Source organism: Mugil cephalus, chromosome 10 (genome assembly GCF_022458985.1).
Source record: "Mugil cephalus isolate CIBA_MC_2020 chromosome 10, CIBA_Mcephalus_1.1, whole genome shotgun sequence".
NCBI classification, from domain to species: Eukaryota; Metazoa; Chordata; class Actinopteri; order Mugiliformes; family Mugilidae; genus Mugil; species Mugil cephalus.
The window spans coordinates 12,604,520-12,625,604 of record NC_061779.1 but is presented as its reverse complement, the minus strand read 5'-3'; the positions used below and the strand labels follow the sequence as shown (position 1 = coordinate 12,625,604).

Genomic DNA, 21,085 nt, shown 5'->3' with positions numbered 1-21,085 from the left:
GAGTGAGGTTTATTTAAGGAAAATCCTTTCCTCCACGGGTTTTCATTACCCGGTAAAGTGCAAGCAGGGCAGGCCAGGGCCAGGTTAAGGTTCGCTCTGTGTGCATTTACTTTCATGAGCATATTCACAGTCTTGTGCAATAGTGACTGTTTCTGTTTGTTACTCCACCTGCTGTCTGCCCTGGGGATCTCAGTGTAATTTTATTCTAGCCACGTACCAATTCCATCTCAGTGCACATGATATTAGTAGAGAAACTTTCAGAAGGAGCTTTAAAAATGTATTCAGCAGCGTCAGAACTATTTTACACGTCATCATGAAGAATGCTGAAATCTGGTATCTGAGTCTCGTCCCTTTTTGTATGAGTCACGGTGTTCCTGTTAACACTTAACGCTTAGTTTTGCCCTCATTTGCCTGAAACATAAAAACTGAAGATTGAATCAAACTGTTCAAAAATCATGAAGTAAGCCAGTTAAGATATTGCTCATGTGGTGCAATATAGTGCAATAGTTTTTGCTTTCCCTTTTTAATATTTAGGGAAAAAAAATGTGATGAGTACTGTATTTCTTCTAATTGTGATTTTCTTTGTGTGCGCATGCAAAAAAGATGTGTGAAGCACAGTTGTTGAGGTTAAGCACATTTCTATCCCCTTGTTATTTTGCAGTATCCTCTGTGATTGACAGCCTCTCGGTGGGCAATCCATTTGCTCTTGACTTTACTCGGTGATCTGCCATTTCTTTCGGGGCCGACCTCCGTCTTAATTTCCCTCTGTGTTTCACTCTCGGTCTCGCTCACACATTCAAATCCACAGCACTCTTCCACAGTACAACCTTTTCATTTTGATACTTGGCCTTTAGTGGGCAGTGAATGCTGCCGGACCATAGTAGCCCTATGGTTTGGGCTCTGCGAGTGAGATCATAATTATTTCTCTGTGTCTGGGATGGTGTCTGTCAAGCTTTTTTAACGTACCCTTCGTTTGTTTGTGTCTTGTATAATTAGACAGATGCTGCGCGGAATGCATACTGAGCGCAGTTTCTGATATGGATCCCTGACATTTTTCTTTCTCCAGAAACTGGCTACAGCAGCTGAAAATTTCCAGTATCAGCATAGCTGGAAAGACGAGTTCGAGGTAAGAGAGAGAAAAAAAAATAAAAAATACAGACAGACACACAAACACACACACTTACAGGATTATCTACAGTATATGTGTGTCTTTATGTATGTGAACTATACTGTATATACTATGCAGTAGGGAATATAAAACACAAGACTGTAGTCATGCTTTAATTTCATTGTCTGAACAGGTTAATCTGTTCCAAGCTGTCTGTCATTAGCAGTGATTACAGCTCCATTAGAAAATAGGTTGAGTCCTCAGTATAGGGCGTGGTATGACACGTCGTGGCCCACATTTCAGATGACAGGTACTTTGCTTTCGAAGAACCCGTTTGGCAGACAATTATGACAGAGAGGGTAAAGTAAAGGGTAAAGCGGTGGTCAGGAAAAATACTTGTCACCGAGGCTGTTATATATACTCTATGTGTCTGAGCTGGGAATTACCATACTGTTCTCTCAGTGGCAGGAAAACACTTTCCTCTGGAGTATTGCAAATTGCTGAAGGCACACGGGCCCAAATGTAAAAAAAAAAAAAAAAAAAAGGAAGACTGCACACTCAGCTTAACTCATACAGTATTAATTCAGCTCGAAACACAGACGAGTGTCTTAATTAACATAAAACTGGAGAATTAACTAATGGTGTTGCCTGCCAACAAAATAAAGAACTGTTTAGAGAAGGATTAGGCATTTCGTGATTACGTAAATGTTACGCTTCTTTGTGTGACACCCTAGAGCATCCAAATAGTGATATTTGTGCTTCTTTGTGCCGTGTTTACAGGATGACGAAATTGCCTACTACAACGCAAAGGACAATGTGAGTGGGTCTATTTGTTCTTCTTTTCTTTGAGCCCTTGTAAATACACACTCAGACATGGGCCAGTAATATGGTTTTGCTACACAGCACCCACCCTCCCATCCTCCCCCTTACTGCCTCATCCTCTCTCCCCTCTATTAGTTTCCCTCACATATTCACTAAATGTATGTCTTTTTTTAACCCTCACTTTCTATCATTGCCTCAGCTTTATACTGCAGTACCCCCCTCCCTCCGTTTTTCCTCTTCTTTGGGCTTTTCTTCCCAGGTTGCTTCCTCTCCGCCATCCCTCCTCCCACCCCCTCTCAGGTGAAGAGGTCTCTGCCATGTTTCTCCTCTAATTGACAGATGAGATGTATGAGCTGGCTACGCTGTTGCTTTATTAGGAAGCAACTGTTCGCACCCCCCCTCCTCCCCCTCCCCCCTCTTGCTTTTTCTGTCCCTCTCCCCCTCCGCCTCACCACCCTGCATTCTTTCATCCATATCTCATCATTCTTTTCTTCATATATCTGCCTGTCTCTACTGCTCTCATTGATGTAAATTGGCGGATGCACGGCAGGAGTTATAAATCTCCACAAGGGGTATAGACAATGTGGCTGTCTCCTGCTCCTCCTCCCGAGTGAAGATGATAAAAAGGGAAAAAAGCAAGACATCATCAAGCAAACAGTCGCCACGTTTTTTTTTTAAACAAGCTGGGTGGGTGCGAAAAGTGCAGCAGACACATTAGTACATCCATCCTTGATGTGGATGCGTAGTCGTTGACTGTCGCCAAGGTCTTGTGCTTTGAAATAAACTGACAAACTGCTTCATATATGCTACGAGGCTTCTGCAAATAATATAAACGGGGCTCAGCCAGCACTACAATTTGCATCGGGATCTTCTTCCCACAGCTGGATGTGAATGAAACCGAGGGAAGAAAATACAGGATCCGGCCGGACTTTAAAGAGGACCCTACATTCAAACGTTTGACCGACCATAACCACACGGCCGTGCACATCCCCACCGACATCTACGACGGCTGTGAGTGCGCACGCACACACACGCACACACACACACAAAGTGTATTACCAAGTGGTAACCATGGATACAACTGACACACCAACCCATTATAAAATGTTGTTTACAGACTGTGCCTCTGGCAAACTAGCCCGTAGCGAAATGTTGGTTCAAAAAAAAAAAAAAAAAGTGATACAGCATAGCAAGATCTCCTCTGCTGTGTCTTGGCCAAGGGATGTAAGTGGAAATAAGACCCTCTAACTAGAATACATTTCTGTTCTTTTTTCAGCAAAAGTTTTGACAGTGTTTACTTTGATTGGCCATGTTTATTGCACTGCGGCTTTTAATTTATAGAATAAATCACAAACAAACAAACAAAAAGCAAGCCGAGCGACACCGTGTTGGAATGATTGCATCACAGAGATAAGGTTAAACCTGTCTTAGGCGTTCAACTTTCTGTGACAGCATGAGTTTCCTCCAGGTGCTCTGGCTTCACCACGCTGTCAAAAGGCCTGCGTGTTAGGTCGCCTGGATGATTCTGGGTATAACTGAAGGTGTGAGTGATTGTCTGTGACAGTGACCTGTCCAGGTTATATGCCCCTCTTGTCTAGAGTCGACTGATAACGTGATTTCTATGAATGAAGAACCCACTTTAAACTTGAGTTAAAAAAAATAAATAAATAATAATAATAATAATAATAATAAGTAAATAAATAAAAATAAACTTCAGGTTTTACCAAACGATACTATTCAACAAAAGTCCAGCTTTACTGAGCGTAATTACTTAAGGTGTTTTTACGATATTCATTAATTAGCATACACCAAGTGAACTGAACTTTAGTGGCTTGTGCTGATTGTAATTGTATATGCATCAATATTATCCTTTAGAGGTTCACCATTCATACTCGCATCAACTGTACATGCATGTCTGTCTAGCAGACTCAGGGAAAACATGTACTGTAAACTCCACATAGAGAAACCTACGTTAGCTGCGATGCTTACCACTGCTAAATGTTGTTAAAACCCACATAGAATAGACATGGACATTTGCATTGTTTAGTTTTGGAGGTCTATTTATGCAGAAACAATCTGCTACAACTTGTGAATGTGCTGGAAAGCGGCGCTGCCATCCTAGTGATTAACATTGTGGTATTTAAGTCGTTGAGAAGTTATTGCAGCCCTAGATAAGCGGTTATAGACAGTGGATGGATGGAGGGAAAAATCTGAAACAGTGATCCCACATAATACGTTTTTATATTTAATGTCTATTTATACAATTACTAGTGGATGACACATTTCGGAGTGCTGTATCTCTGGAATATATTGCACATTAAGTGGAGGTTTGGTTCCCGTAGTCCAGATGTTGGATGCGTGATGAATGGGCACATGGTGCCAACTAAGCAACTCCTAACAGCAGACCGCTCTTTCCTGTGGGTTGCTCCTAGATGCCGACGATCTAAGAAGGGACGAACTGTGTACCAAAAACACGTGTGTTGCTACAGAGTGTTTTTGCCCTGTTTGTTATAAAAGTACATTTCTGATCATTTCATCATCATGTGCTGACATTTACCTTGAGTGGTTCAGTATAATTTGATTCTCTAGTGTCTCTCTGACATTAACACAGCTCAAGTTGAATGTCAATGACTTAAGGATGGTCTGTTGAATAGCTTAGCTTTGGTCTGAATTATGTTTCATACTTGAGTGACTTTTCTTTTCTATTTTTACATTTTAAGCTCGGGGGTATTGGTCTTATTATAGTGTGACGTGCAATGAGAGCAATACACCAACCAGGGTTTCTTTTTGCCAAGATATATCACTATAGTACAGGTTCTGAATGAGCTTCGATTACAATAATCACAAGAGTGCAATGTAACTGTCTGATGTGTGCTTGTGTACCTTTATCTGTGTTCCTGTGACGGGATAGCTGTGTGTTTGTGTTTACATATTTAGCAATTAGTGTGCAGTGGGTTGCGTTGTGCGTCAGCAGTGACTTGGAGGCACAGCAGGATGAAGTGACTTCCTCAGCGTGGACATCACCCTGCTGGGAAACCGTCTGGCCTCAAGGTTACAGGCGTCACCTCTCAGCTGACCCCAGACACGGGGTCAGAAGTGAGGGACGGGGACGGGAATGGATAGCTGTCAGGTTTTGTTATCTGTAAAAGTGGACGTCTGGTTTATTTGCATGATTCTGAACTCCGTGTCATTTTTTCCCCCTGCGACACATCTCTAGCCATAATCTGGGCTTGGTGCCACGAAACTTTTTCTCTCAAGGATGCCGTTTATTGGTTGCCTGTAATGAGTATGCATAGATACGCTGAACTTCAGGGACCTATTCAGGGGTGAAACCTGATCTGAGTGAGATGAAAGAAAACATTGGTGTGTATGTGTGTGTAAGTGGTGGGGAACAATCTCTGTTATGGAAATGAAGATCCATTCCTGGCAGGTGTATTTTGAGGCTGAGACAAGGTTTTAGGATTTAGGTTTGAATAAGATTGGCTGGCTAGGACGAATTAGAGAAAAAAGCAAGAGCGGGTGTGGTACAAAATAGTTAAAATATTCAAAGAAGAATACGTGTGAGGCTCATATATTGTTCGAGAGATGGACACACAGAGTATGTAGTTTGTATGTCAAAAGGGAAAAAAAAAAAATAGAAGATTCATACGCTATTGAGGTTTCAACTTTCCAATTTGATCTCAGCCCTATAAATGTTCCAGGAATAGCCTTTGCTCAGCTAGAGAAAATTGGATTTTCTGGTTAACGTGGGTGGCAAGTTTATGAAATCAGTATCACGTGTGTGAGATGGGTGTTGGAAAAGATACAGACATTGGGGTGACAGAAAGCCAGATCTGTTTGTCTATTGAAGGGCACGGTGTATAGGAGGAAGACAGCGACACAGAAGAGAAAACAGTTTCCATTTTGCAATAAAATGACATACAATAAAATCCCTCATTATTAACACCCCCTACAGCCTTGCTATATAGAAAAAATCTGAGCTGTAGGCAGGTAGCTTCCATAGCTTACCTAAAGTGTGCCTTCTAACACTGTAAAGAGGGGAAACAATATGTCCAGGCACAGTTTTTAAAAACAGAGAAATATGACAGCGAGCTGCCCACCCACGTATCTGTCGCTAGTTTGGCCCAACTTTCACCGCCTTAAATTCCACACATTTTTATTATTGGGTTTTTTTAAACTAGCTTCCCAGCCTTAGGCTTGGTCCACTACGTATGTGTGTCGATATAATTAAGTTCTGGGGCATAAGTGTGCTGGCAGGGCTCTGGGGAGGGCTTCTCCTCAAAAAAAACAAAAAAAAAACGCTGCCCTTGGGTTTTTCTTGTCATGACACCAGAATATCAAAACATCATACTGCTAGTGGGTGATGTACCCACCAGCAGCATTCAGTGTCCAGCTTGTGTGCTCCCACAAATGGACTGTTCTGTCCTTGTTGTGGTCATTTCAGTTTGAGACACACTACATAGGACCAGATAGACAGACAGGACCAAAACGGTCTTCTTTTCCATGTCCTTGGTTACCAGGTGACTAGTTCTGTTCATGTGATTGACACCAATGTCCATGCCAGGACTTATTTTCTACTGAAAACCCCCCATCATCGCAAAGGGCACAGCTAACAGGGACTGAACCATCTCTGCTTTCACCCTCATTGTTAATGTGTTCCACTCGGCCACCATAGCAGGCGTGGAAGCACTTGTGACTGAAACAAATAAATCAATTAATGGATTTGACCACACACACACAACGTCCTGTTATGCAGGGTTTTCGTCCAGCACTTCTCTACATTAAGGGGGCTGCTGGGTTTGTCTATTTGATCAGCTTATTTACAGAAGCATGGCATTTCCAGCAAGAATGTGAAACAGTATTTCCCCAAACTGGTATGTCTGTGAGCCCTTCAAATATAAATGGTCTATTTAGTAGCCCAGAAGACTCAAATCAAGCAACTACCCACATGCAGGATAAAATCGTGATGAGGCTGGGGTTCCAAATAAATGTGTTAAATAACACAAAAACAGAAATCCAACAAAAAGCGCTGCAGTGGTGTCGGGACGATAGAAATGAAAAAACATGGAGGGATAACAGAAAACCGAGATGACTAATCATGAGTAACGACATGGAAGGGAACAAACATGGACTACATTCTATCCATTGGTCTTTTAATACTTTGAATTTAGCCATTTGAAAATTTCCTTTGTTGAGCTCTCTCCATATCAATGGTGTTTTGTGCTGGAGGCCAAGGGAAGCCATGCATCCTTTCTTTCCGTCTTTTTTTTTATCAGTGTAGCTGACATTAAATAAAAACATTCTTTTTAACAGTTTCATCCATTTTCTGTCGTGTCACTTTGTTTCTTCCTTATTTCTCTTCTGTAATTAATGAGGATTTTACAACGTGTAAAACAGCGCCCCTCTACATGTTACGTAGCCAAATACGGTATTGCACCGTTGTCTGGTGAAGAACAGGCTGCTGCCATGATGCTACTCACCTGTGGCCAGGACTGTTTCAAGGGAGGCCAGCCACCCGTTGGCTTCCCTGGGACTCAGGCCAACATAATACCGTCATCAGCCATTGAATGAAATAACACAAGATTAGCAAGTCTGTGTTGACATTTCGTTAGAGGAATGAGATGAGGATTTGGTATTTAGTGAAAAGCTATTTTTGCAAAAGTGCCTGTACAGGTTCTGATTTTTGAATTAATATTTTTATCACTATCAAATCTGCACTGTGCTTTAATCAGCGGTTGTGGGCGGCTGAGGAAACTAGTTATTTAAAAGTCAAGTCAAGAGGACGATGCATGTGTGCCAGTGGGGGGGAGGGTGTGTGTTGGTGTTCAAAGTTTCAGTTAGATAACATGAAATAGCAGCATACTTACATACACCCTGTATGTACATAGATTATAGTTTTTGTCTCACTTGGCTTCCTCAAAAAACAAAATGTCACTGTTCCTTATCAACAGATATCTATATAAACTGTCTTACCTTAGCAGCCTTCATGTCTACAGAAATAAAATACAAAGACCATGATGTGTTTGTGTGTTGTGTTTGTGTAGCACTTCTTGATTGGCTTCGTCAAAACCACGTAAAAAAATAATGGACTCTTTCATGTTCATGAAATTTGTTAATACATGTCGTTGTTCTCACGGTGCAGCCCTGATATTCCGCTGAGATGAAGTCTTCACTAGGTGAAGATTTATTGTGGCATCAAAGCCACTCCGAGTGCAGCCAGGGAATTCATTAGTGTCAGTGGCAATATGGGCAACCAGAGGATACTGTATCCCTTATGAAGCAGCAGTGGAGTTTAGCTTAAATATTATTGCTAACTGAGGAATACTAAATACATATGGAGACACTGAAAAGCAACACGTTTTACTTCTGCTTGCCCAGATGATGAGCTGTGTGTGTGTACATCTTCTTGATCAAGCTTTCTAGCTTTTTGCCTTTGAAGTAGTTAAATGAGTGGACTCGGTTGGAGATACTTAACTATGTGCCTACTTATCTGTCCTCATCAGCCCTCACTCAAAAATCATACGTGCCGGCTGCAATTTTCTCATTATTTGACAAGTTCTGTGGTTTCGGGGGGTTATTTCTTCTCCCCTTTCCTTTAAAAAAATCTGCGCTTAATGAGAGAAATATGCATAAGAGATTTTTTTTTCTTTCAATAATAAAAAAAAACAAAAAAAAAAACATGCACTCCTGGCAACCAAGGCTTCATTAACTCTCCCCTCTAGAGGCATGCATGCAAATGAACAGTGTTTGCTTTGCACATCAATGAGCCACGTCAGAGTCGACACAGACCCACACACATCTACCCACACGCGTGTGTATGTATGTATGCGCAGTCACGCAAAAACATATAAAGTATCACGTTACTGTAAAGGACAGGAAAAGAATGAATGGAAGATGGCGTGAAAATAATAAATAAAGGGGAGTGGCGGAGGGACAGACGGAGGAAAGACAGAGTTGGAGCAGCATGTGGTGTGTCTCCATCCATCATGGTGATTGTTATGTGGCTCTGAGCTGTCTGGGTGCTGTGTCATTACATCCATAATGCCTGTTGCCTCTCACAACACACACTATCAATCACACGCATACACACACGCACACATATAAGCCTACACATTCACGACTATATGGGGGGTTGGGGAAAAATTAAACCTAGTTTAATTTTCTTCTGTGTAAAGCTATTGCTTCCCTGAGAAAAAAATTCCTCTGTGTTTACCACTAAATATGGACACAATCTGGTCGCGCTGACCCATTGTTTACTCGGGTTTCCTGCTGGGCAAATGGACTGACACTGTCTGGGTCTGTGTGTGTGATGCTTAACGCTCGGTGGTGTCCACATGTCTTTGACCCTCTCCAAAAGTACAATAGTATTCTAACCTTTATGTCGTCTGGACATTATTGCAGCACATATGCCAATCAGGCATAACATTATGACCACTGACGGCTATAATGCAGACAATGTTCTGCTGGGAAACGTTTCAACCACCCACCTAGACCACACCAGACACCCCCACCCCATAGCGACGACACTCCTTACAAAAAAAACATGAAAAACCGCACAAGGTGTTGACGTGGCCTCTAAATTCACTAAATCCCAAACTGATCAAGTGAGATGCACTGAAACAAGCTCTGATGAGTCACAACTGTTTAAAAGGCACAAGGGGGAACCACACAATATTAGGAAGGTGGTCATAATCTCTCGCAGATCTAATCCAATCACACCATATGAGCTGTGTGCGTGCTTGTCTGTTTGGGTTTACAGCCACCATCGTGCTGAATGAGCTGAACTGGACCGAGGCGTTGGAGGACGTGTTCAGAAAGAACAGGGAGGATGACCCGACCCTTCTCTGGCAGGTGTTCGGTAGCGCGACGGGCCTGGCTCGCTACTACCCAGGTACAAACATAAATAACTCACACACCACTGTCCTCGCCTCCAAAAGTTGTTTATCCGCTGCTCATATCACACTAAAGCTGTTCGCGCTTCCTTCCTTATCAGATCACAACACGAGCCGATTACTATTCGACTGACCTGAGATAATCCTAATATTTTTTCACACATCACTTTGTAAACAAGCTCAGTCTTGTGCGGATTTTATGTGTGCTCACCGACTGCAGATCGCACTGTCTTGAAATGAAACGGTCTAGCGTTGCTGTTTAGTGTTTTCTTTGGCGAGCTATTTCTATTCATGAGATTCGCTGTCATCATTGACTCTACATAGCTTTATGGGAAGTGTTTATATTTAATATTCATATATTTGCGCTGGGCTTGAATGTATTCCCCTCCAATTCTTTTCTTAATTTCTTAGTATGCATGGCAGGCAGTCACACATTCTTGTAATGGCTTGTTTTCATGGTATCCTTTACTAGTAGTAAATAATAGGAAGAAATCAAGTGATAATTGTCAAAGCAAGTAAATCAACTGCTCTGCTCTTTGCCACTGGGATGAATGTTTTATCTTATTCTCCTCCTGCACGCAATATTTTATATTTTTTCACGCCGGTGTCATCAGTTTAGGATTCTATCCAACAAGCCAGCTGTCATTTTAAAAGAAAATGTGTCTTTTCTTGTCTGCAAAATGACTGACAGTGATTTCGCACCGCTGAGCTGAATGTGACATGGGATTTTGCCAGATACTGGAAGATGAACACCTCAGTCTGGCAGTCAGATGTGTCAGAATAGAACCAGAGTGGGAATTAGTGTTTAATCCCTAGTAATTACCATATAAAATAATATTTAAAGATGTGCCCGATCTCCTTCTATAGCTTCGCCCTGGATGGATGCCCGCAAGACTCCAAGTAAAATTGATCTGTATGATGTTCGCAGGAGGCCATGGTAAGAACAACTGTCTTGAAGAGCTCAACTGATGGAAACTAAAGTGTTTTTTATTGTGTCAGAAGGACTTCATATTAGCGTTTATGGAATAAGTTTGATAAATTCATCATGGCATTTAGTTTGAGCAGATATTTGGTCCAGTGTAATACTGTCGGACCGGAGCAGAACATCATTATCGCAATATGCATTAACTGTTTATTGTGCAAGCAATTCTAATAATTGGGAAAACAGTTTTAAAGGTCAGTTCTCTGTGATATACATAGTTTATTACATTTAACACCAGTTTTACCCTTTTCACCTTCCATTTACCTCAAAATGTGTCCTTATTAACAGCGTGATACTAAGTTAATAAACCTAACCCTATATAAATAACTGTGTGACCCCAAGCATTTAAAATTATATGAATATATTTATATATATAATATTAATATCCGTCTAGGTACATTCAAGGAGCTGCCTCGCCCAAAGACATGCTAATCCTCGTGGATGCGTAAGTTCCTCAATAATCTCATTGATCCATAACCTTTTCACATCATTCATGATTTCCCCTGATTATAACGCACGCCTTTCTAAATCTGACACATAATGCATTTCCCAAGACGGAAGCAGCTCTAATTACATCGAGTAAAATCTCACAGTAGAAGCTGAGAAGCTGTCAGGTATTTCTCTTTTTTTTCTTCTTCTTCTTCTTTTAGGAGTGGGAGTGTGTCTGGCTTGACTCTCAAACTGATCAGAACCTCTGTCAGTGAGATGCTGGAGACTCTGTCTGACGACGACTATGTCAACGTTGTTTATGTGAGTATTCTTAAAGCTTCCTCTCGCTGGATGTTTGCTCGTCTGTTTGCTCGAGGCGACCGGGGTCGCGCTGAGAAAAGGGACGGGGAGTGAAAGGTGCGTTCTTTTAGGCCGCGCTAAAGATAGGCTTCTGAATTTACACAAGCCCTCGCATGCGTTCGGATTTATTTTCACATGCCTGCACATACACAATACACGCCCGTACACACACACATATGTTTACTGGGAAAGGCAGAGAGCTGGATGGCAAGTAATGAAATATGGATTCCTCTCAGGTCTGGCCACCCTGAAACAGACCTTTAATGAAATACCCACTGCTCTATTTGGTGTACAGGATTAAAACTCTGCACTACATGCCCCCACCCACCCCAACCCAACCTCCAGTATGTATGTGTGTGTCCATTCCCACTGCTCCTAAAGGAATTAAAGCCTCTGACTGGAGTGAACCCCAGGAAACACTCATTCATCACCCTCCTGATCCCTCCATCACTTGTTTCTTTCATCACTGAGACGTGTAATTCCTCTCAGCGTTTCGCCACGTACCTCTATTCATCTCCCCGTGTCAATGAATGATCTCCCGGCACACTGTACACCTCTCGTCTTTTAGACCCGGTACGGCAAGGAACTTTTGTTTTTTCACTTTTCACCTTCTCTCCCTTCGTTTTTCCTTTTCGAGGACACCAATCACTTCCCTCGTTCACACCCTACACCTCCGTTCTCCGACCATCTATTCTAGGCCCTCCTAGTGCTTGTGATTACACTCAGAAAGATCCAATCAGGAGATGCCTAGATGGGTGTCCGTGGAGGTGTTTATTGAGATCGGTCTTTATAGAGATTGAAGCTGTCTGCGTTCCCCTTGCACAAAGACAGCCATTCAGACTCTGTTTCCCCTCTCTGGGGACCCTTTGTCTTGGACACAATGTATTCTGTTTCATGGTGGACTTGTGATTCGGCAAAGATGTGCAATTATCGGAATCTGCTGGAGAGCTCTGAGTGTGTCTGTGTGTGTGTGTGTGCTTGCATGCATGCATGTGTGTTTGAAGACAGAACCAGAGAGATTAGTTCAAAGAGTGAAATCCAATTCAGTTTCGAGTTGGAACTTTTGAACTTTTATTTTTTTTTGGAATCCTTTAAAACTCCAGAGCCGTGGGTGTGATATATTAATGGCCCTACGAAGCTGCAACGCACGGATGTATTAATGCGTGAAAAAGATACTGAAATAAGTGTAACACATTGTTATAGTTACAATGAAGTGTAGAAACAAGAGCAGCAAGACTATTAGATCTTAGAGTTATAAACAATTAAGTCAACAGGATAGTCATAGTATGCAGAGAATGTTAATACGCAACATATTTTAACTTTAATCCAGCCCTCATGAACTTTAGGTAGCAACCAAATGAATGGTATAGCGGGGGAGGAAACCTTTATGGAAAGGGGGCAGTTGAGGTGGTTTGGGTTGTATCTGCTGAGGATATCACCTTGGGCGTCTCCCTTTGGAGGTTTATTGGGCCAGCTAGGAGAAGACCCAGAATTTGCTGCAGGGGCTGTGTATCTCAACTGACCTGAATCTGAACTGGAATGATTGCTGGGGAAAGGGACCTGCTTAGTGTGTTGCAACTCTGACCTAAACTCTGATTATCGATGGATGGATGGGAGTCTTTTCAGAGCTCGGGGCTACTAGGGATGTAACGACGTGTCGCGATACAGTTCAAAATTGACAAAATTAATCGCAGTGCCCTTTTTAAACAGCAGAGGGCAGAATCTAGTTTTGAGTTCACTTGATTGATGTCATACACATTAGTTTGTTTATTTGAAGAGATTTTGTTCATTTGTATTATTCATTTACTTTGGTGTGGAATTTGTAGTAACAATCCATTTTTTTGTTTAGATGAAATATAATTTCAGTTGCACTTTTAAGGCCATATGCATTGTATCGTAGAGTTGATGCTACCTCAGAGAAATAAAGAAGGGCTATATAAAAAAGGGAGAAAATATAATTTGTAGCTTTTATATATCTAGATGTTTTTAAATATGCATTCACATGGATATTTTCAGTCATAACTTGTTTGCAAGCTCATTCTATTAAAAAAAAAATCGTATCGTTAATCAAGTATCGGAAATCGTATCGAATCGTGAGTTGAGTGTATCGCTCCATCCCTAATTACTACTAATAGTAGCATACATCCAAAATACAAAAATTTGACAAGGTACTGCTCCAAAAAAAGCCATTATGCTTTCTCCATGTCACCCTCTCCCTCTCTCTCTCTCTCTCATGCACACACACACTGCCCTATGCCTGGCCCTGGGGGTGTTGTTACCTGTCACTAAATCATTAGCCTCTGATATTACCCATAAATCCCTCCTCATTAACTGGAGCCCAGGGACTAAGTTGGCATTTGGTCACGGAAGATGCTCACACTCTTCCTTAACAGCTGGGCAGGTCAGAGATTGCTGATGGCTGCCTTTCTGCCTTTTCTTTCCTCGACTTTCCTCATCCTCTCCATTTACTTTTTTTTTTCATGCTCGTCTTCTCGCTTCTACCCCCGAACCTCTCACCTCACCGAGCCTCTGTCACTTTCATCCAGCCTGTTCAGCCATGCTAGCCCGTGTCAGTGCTGTTAGGCGGCGTCAGTCCAGTGGGCAGACTGAGTACTAAACCAGAATAGCAGAGTCCGGTGGGATTAGAGCTCGAAGATTAGCCTTCTCTCTTGTGTCACTGCTAATCCGTTCCCGAAGCCCTGGACCATCACACACACATATGAGAGCTGTTGTAATAGGATCACAAGAGAACAGCAGAATTTTCACTAGATTGCATTCAAATTTGTATGCACGGACCATCTCACAAAGCAAGAGTGTGTTCTTTTCGGTAATCAACACAAAATGTGCCGGTATATTGCTGATGTGTCACATAGCATATGTGCGCTCATTATACATGAGATGCACCTTCACAGATCCGTGCTCCTTGCATTCACACCATCCCCCCTTCTCTTTTGTGTCCTCTTCCTCACACTTTCTGCTCCTCGCCCTCCCACATTTTTGGTCTCACCTTCCTCATTTCTCCTTTTAATAGATTATGTGATATAAAGATCCGTCTTCGTGGGCAATTACATGAACTCCCATTAGGTTTTCATTTGCGCGTGCAGCCTCCGTGTGCCTCGCACGTGTTTACGCGTTCTCGTCTTGATTGAGTCCTTTTGTCGAACCGCACTCAAGGTGATACTGCCTTTCCAGTAGAGATGTGTCTGTTATTGTCATTATAAAAGGAACTTCAAGGCTACATACCCATGCACACATATGGTGAGGGCTCTGTTTGCCTCCCTGCCTGTCTATGTGGATCACTACCGGCCATTTCACAGAGACACATTGATTAGTGGAGATCGATGAGGTGCAGTATTGTTTTAGAGGAGTTCTGCAACACAGTAGATGTGCTGGTACATGCTCAGCTGTCCCATGCCTTTCATGGTACTAATATCACTATATATTCTTCTCTGTTATTGTCTGGGAGCTCTTTGAAATTACCCTTTCTTTTCACTCAAGGCCGATCTATATGGTTTGATTCATAAATTTGCTAAAAGAAACATGGAGCATGAGCTTAATTTGGAATGCAGCACAGCATGGAAGGCTTTTTTTTTTTTGGTAAATGTTGGCTGGAGTATTTGTGCATACGTGTCACGTGAAGTGGAAATGAGGAGGTCTCACCTCTTACAAAAAAACAACACAAAAAAAAAAAAACATGGTGTTGCTGCCTAACCTCGTTTTTATATAGCAGAATCTTGTTTCCATGGGTACCGAATCGTTGAGCTTCCGAGGATGTGAAGCAATTAGTGGGGCTTGATGAATGTGTCTGTTTACCACTGCCTGATAACAGCCAAGGCTAGGTGGGAGTGTTTTGAGTGTGTCCGTGCGTGCACATTTGTCTTATTTCTTACACATATGCGCGTGCACATGTTGTAATTATGTGAATAGTTCGCAGGTCATAACTCCTCGCCTCTGTTCCCCAGTTTAACACCAGGGTGAAGAAGACGGCGTGCTTCGACCATCTGGTTCAGGCCAACGTGAGGAACAAAAAGCTGCTGAAGGATGCCGTACAGAACATCACGGCAAAAGGGATCACAAACTACACGAAGGGCTTTGAGTTCGCTTTTGAGCAGCTCTCCGCAGTAAGCAAAGATTACTGTGTCTGACTTAGGTGTGACTGAGAGCATGAGGCGTAATACAAGTTCTGAATGGATGTTTCTTGTGATCCCTTGAAATTCCAGACACATCAGATTGTTGTCTTTCGCTGCCATCTGCTGGCAGAATGTGTCACCTCAAATCAGCTGTTTGTTGTAGATGAATGAGCACTCTCTGACCACCCCCTCGTCAACTCTGACCCTCTCAAAGTTTTTGTCTGAATTTTTGTCTGAATATAAGTCATATAGTTGGTTTAATTTACAGTAAAATTATATATATGATTTGAATTAAATCTAAGACAATAGCTTTGAGTAGCTACAGTGTCCATTGTGTCTGTGAAGGTTCTCAGTCATCCAGGTCATGGTATTCCAAAAAAGCGGAAATTCTACAAGTCCAGCTGACCTTATTACCGCTTTTTTTGGAATACAGTGTCCATTGCATCCGAAAGATTAAACTGGATCAAATAAAACAAATAGTGACACTTGGTCAGGATAGATGGATCATAGAAAGTGGCTGTAACTATGGGTTTAAACAATTTGTCTGAATTCGTCTGAATTCTTTAAATGGGACAACCTCAGCAGACAGTAAGCCAAAGTTAATGGCAGTGTGAGACACATTTTAAGACGTCAAACGTCAGACATGCCAATTGACCGATTCTGTCCTCGTGTGTGTGTATGTAAAGTGTAATGCCGTAATCATACAACCTTTGTTTTGTTTTGATGACCAGACTAATGTGAGCAGAGCAAACTGCAACAAGATCATTATGCTGTTTACTGATGGAGGGGAGGAAAGAGCTCAGGCCATACTGGAGAAATACAACGCTAACAAAAGGGTATAAAGGAGACACACACACACAAACTCCCACACACTGACACACATGTGGCCATCACTTCAGGGTACATTACATCGGCTTACATTCATTTCCTGTCTGTCTCGGCGATGTGACTGAGTAAACAGATTGTGTGCCCAAGACATGAATAATACAAGTACTGCCACACACACACACACGCACACACGAGTGCGTATGATACCTATCGGGACTCCTTTCGGATTGTGCACATCCTCTTTACCCGAAAGCATTTAGCATATTATATCAAACAAATCTATCTTCTTCTACCTTCATCAAATGCAAATGCACTCACAAGCTCATGCACACGGCAGTTACAAATGTGCACTTACACAAAGTTGCACGCACACTTTAGCCTCACTGTCAAAACGTCTCTTTCTCCTGGAGGTGAGGATCTTCACCTTCTCAGTAGGACAACACAACTATGACAAAGGACCCATTCAGTGGATGGCCTGCGCCAACAAAGGTACAGCACACATCACAACACACGACCATTCCAACAAACTCGGGGAGGGCATAGTAAAGTAATTCAAACGGTTAAGGAATTTTATAAGAGGGGTGACGAGAAGACGATAGCGGAGTAGCTGCCTTCAAGCCCCTTCATCATCTGCCCTTTTAAAACATCCTCTGCCAGATGTTTCGAACAGGGTTGACTGCACTTTAATTACGTTGTGGAGAAGTGCGGGGAGGAGAGGAAATTTTTATGGGCGATTCAGTTAAACTCCATCACACACACACACACAAGCAAAAACACCAGCTGGCAATTATTTCAGTTGTTTTTTTTTTTCTCCCAAATAACCCAACACAATGAAAGATTCATGATGCAGTTAACCACGACACCAAATGTCTTCCCATTAGATGCTTCTTTTTATCCATACGTGTAATCTACTGTTTCCTAATCCCATTGCTAGGATACTTCTATGAGATTCCTTCCATCGGAGCCATCAGAATAAACACACAGGTGAATGCATTGTTTCCAACATTTCTCTAGTGTTAAAGAATTCTTTCTATCTATATTGAAGGAATCTAACAAATGAGATGGTTTTGTGTGTCCTATCTAGGAGTACCTGGATGTCCTAGGGAGACCAATGGTTCTGGCAGACAAGAGGGGCAAACAAGTCCAATGGACCAATGTGTACCTTGATGCTCTGGTATGACAACATGCCATTTTTTTGTTAAGAATTCATAACCTTCAATCAAAAGAATTAACCTGTTTTCTCTGAAATATCACTGCTTTCCCTCTCCAACAGGAACTGGGTCTTGTCATCACCGGAACGCTACCAGTCTTCAATAAAACCAAGACCAGGGATAAATGGAAGAATGAAGAGGTGCAGTAAATACACCCATGGGCGCATTATGTGTGGAGCTCGATGATGTTTTCTTTTTTGTTGTTGTTGTTTTTTTTTTTTCCCCTCATCTTTTCTCTCATACTTCCCATCAGCACCAGAATCAGTTGATTCTTGGCGTAATGGGGATTGACGTGTCTCTTGATGACATCAAGAAGCTCACGCCACGCTTCACAGTGAGTTTAACACCCATATGTGATCACAAGCCTCCAGACAAAACCATCAATCACACCAAGTTTTCTAACTTGCTCAGTTATAAAGCACTGGTATGTCACCATTGGAGATGTTAGTAAAGAATCATTGGAAGCCAGTAGATGATTCTTTTCTGCTGTCTGTTCAAAATCACCCACCAGAGAGCACATCCTTGTATGTAATTGCAGCACCTCTGTCTCATGTTATACTCATGTGTTTGGTACCACTGAGGCTCTCCTTATTACACCAGGCACGTAATGGTACCAAGGAGTTTTCTCGACACGAGAACTAATGTCCTTCTCCCCCGTTCATCTTTTGCATCAGATTGGTCCAAATGGATACTACTTCGCCATTGATCCCAACGGATATGTCCTGCTGCACCCCAACCTCCAGCCAAAGGTATGGCATCTGGCCCTGCGCATCACCTTGTGCGGCTCAGCAGGCCCTTGTCTTGAAGCATTATATAATATTCTGACGATTCCACGTGTCGTCTCAGTAACTGCTCGGCGAATAATACAGGGCCTAGCAGATGGTGCAGGCTCTCTCCAAACTTTTTCATATACAGTCACCTCATCAATCTTCATAAAGAGAATTCATTCCCTAGTTAGACTATGACTTGATATCATCAGCTAGAAGGTCACTTCTGCCATATGGGATCGAATAGATATGTAGACCTGGCAGTGAACTGGCATATATGTTTAAGAATGAAGGATATAAAAAGAAGCACCGCAGCATAATGTGTTTTAAAGAGAAAATAGCACGAACCAGACTGTAATTTTATTTTCCACTCCACGAGAATACATCATGGTACTGCTATTTGTCTTTTACAATTGCATAGATCAGGTTTTAAAGATAAGATATAGAAAGGGCTTTATGGAGAGGGTTTATATTCGGAGTGAACAGATTTGTTTTCATCATAAGCTGAAATAGCAAGAGTTCTAGCCACTGACCGGTATTAAGATGCAACCCTCCATGAATTAGCCATGACCCGACAAGAGACGCCTGTCCACTTTTGAGCACACCCCACTGCAGCTCATTGCCTTCAGCCCGAGGCAAGATAGCGCTGACAGGCTGCATGAGGGGCCATGTGGAGCCCAGAACTTCAGAACCCCCCTAGATGTGAAACTCTAGATCCTTAAAGGCACACACTTACATCCTATCAATCAATGCACCTCTCCCCTATCAAATCCATGAATTTTCATTTTATTAGGTTTTATTGATGTGGTAATCCACATGAGACCAATGCACATTACATTGGGTTTTGGTATATAACTACAAACCTATGCTCTTGGAAGTAACATAAAAAGAGATGTGAAGACTGGTCTGTAGATAATAAAGAAGGAAGTGTTAACCAGACACACCTATATATCTCTGTATGTTTATATGTTTTTGGTTTGCCCCATGAATACAGTGGCGGAATATACTGCGATATTACCTTTTTTCTTTTTTGTGTTGCAAATACAAAACAAGTCCTTGTCCTCAGACTGGAAGATTTGAATCTGTTAGATTCCATGTGTTGTAAAATGGTCACCTGGGCATCACCTGGGCGTGTAACACCTGGGTGTACTGTAAGCATTTAAAGTACTTTAGTGGAACTCGGTTCATCACAGTGTATCTCTTTATAATTTTGCATTTTCCCAGAAAAGGATACGTAACAGGAAGCTCAGGCTCAATAATAAGTATGCTGTCACTTTCCACGAGGTGAGATCAAGTAGTGTAAGTAGTGTACTCTAGATAGCAGAAGTAGTTTGTACAGTAGTGCTGTAGTTTTCTATTGCAGTGACACAGACATAGATTTCATTTTAATTAGATAAATAGTAGTAGGAGCACTTAACTATCATTCTTTCACGCATATTTCTCAGGGTATGAAGCAGGGATCTGTTATCTTTGAACCCGTTCAAACTTTACTTTACCTGGTTAGGGAAAACTGTGACTGTTTTGTAATTTCTCATGTCTATACGGGTATATTTTAGAGTGGTTTCTAAGAAAATGTGCGTTATATGGGGCGATCATTGTCCTAGTCTCAACCTAATATAATGTATTGCAGCTCTAATCAGTACTTTTTTGAGAGGAAACCTGACACAACAAATGCATCAAATCTCAGTATAGCATTCAACTTAACTATTTTTCATAGTGACCTTGTGCCCTTTCAGTAGTTCCCTCGTTAGTCTCTCTTTCTCACTGTACATATTTTGTATTCGTCACACAAAGCTCCCCGGCTGCACCAGTGTTTTTATTTTGTTCTCACACCCGACATCACCTCAACACATCTCCAGTGGACACGCTCATTCTTTCTTCTTGCACTTATTTTCTCACCCCTTATTTCTCACTTGATCTTTTTTTTCTCTCTTTGCCGCTTCCACCGTCCTGTGTTTCCATTTTTATCCTTCTCATATTCTCTGCCGTCTCACTGTAGGCTTGATGTTTCGTTCTGTATCACCCAGTGTTGTGCCGCTTGATCTTTTATTCTTTCTTTTCTCATTTCCATGTTGTGGTGCTTCATCTTCATCATCCTCCTTTGCTGCTTCATTTCATTTCACTTACCATCAAATGTAAGGAACTCAAGTGTTGCTTTTCTTAACTTTGTGTTGTTTCCATTTTCATTTATTGCAAATTGATTTTAAAACCGTTAGAGGACAGATATTCCTCTGTGGTTTTGATCCTTCAAAATCAAAATGCGTATTCTTCAAGCTGCTGCTTGATAATTGTGAAAGGCACCACGTGGAACCCTGGTATGCTCTCGGTGCGCTGCGCTACATTCTGACTGAATAAACACTGTGTAGGACAGCTCGGTATCAGATTCCATGTACCGCTGTTTTATAGAGCACCACTAGATTACTGCTACTATTTTATGCCACCATAAAGCCACTCGGACGTATAGGGTTTTTAAGAGTGGACATTAATAGAGTTCAGTGTCACTTTTTATCAAATCGGATTCAGCTGTGCGTGGTGTCAGATGTGTTGTCAAAACGT

At 41.9% G+C, this 21,085-nt stretch overlaps 1 protein-coding gene across 5 annotated transcripts in view; it reads left to right on the top strand.

Moving 5' to 3' along the window:
* Positions 1–21,085, top strand: part of LOC125015341 (voltage-dependent calcium channel subunit alpha-2/delta-1) — a 59,927-nt gene that overhangs the window by 20,358 nt on the left and 18,484 nt on the right. For all 5 annotated transcript variants that reach the window (XM_047597104.1, XM_047597103.1, XM_047597101.1 and 2 more), the window contains exons 4-18: positions 1,067–1,126; positions 1,889–1,924; positions 2,812–2,941; positions 9,690–9,821; positions 10,690–10,759; positions 11,199–11,249; positions 11,455–11,554; positions 15,556–15,714; positions 16,455–16,559; positions 16,962–17,040; positions 17,486–17,535; positions 17,636–17,725; positions 17,825–17,902; positions 18,016–18,096; positions 18,437–18,511. In XM_047597104.1, coding sequence (XP_047453060.1) covers positions 1,067–1,126; positions 1,889–1,924; positions 2,812–2,941; positions 9,690–9,821; positions 10,690–10,759; positions 11,199–11,249; positions 11,455–11,554; positions 15,556–15,714; positions 16,455–16,559; positions 16,962–17,040; positions 17,486–17,535; positions 17,636–17,725; positions 17,825–17,902; positions 18,016–18,096; positions 18,437–18,511 — 1,296 coding nt within the window. The remainder of the gene's footprint in view (positions 1–1,066; positions 1,127–1,888; positions 1,925–2,811; positions 2,942–9,689; positions 9,822–10,689; positions 10,760–11,198; positions 11,250–11,454; positions 11,555–15,555; positions 15,715–16,454; positions 16,560–16,961; positions 17,041–17,485; positions 17,536–17,635; positions 17,726–17,824; positions 17,903–18,015; positions 18,097–18,436; positions 18,512–21,085) is intronic.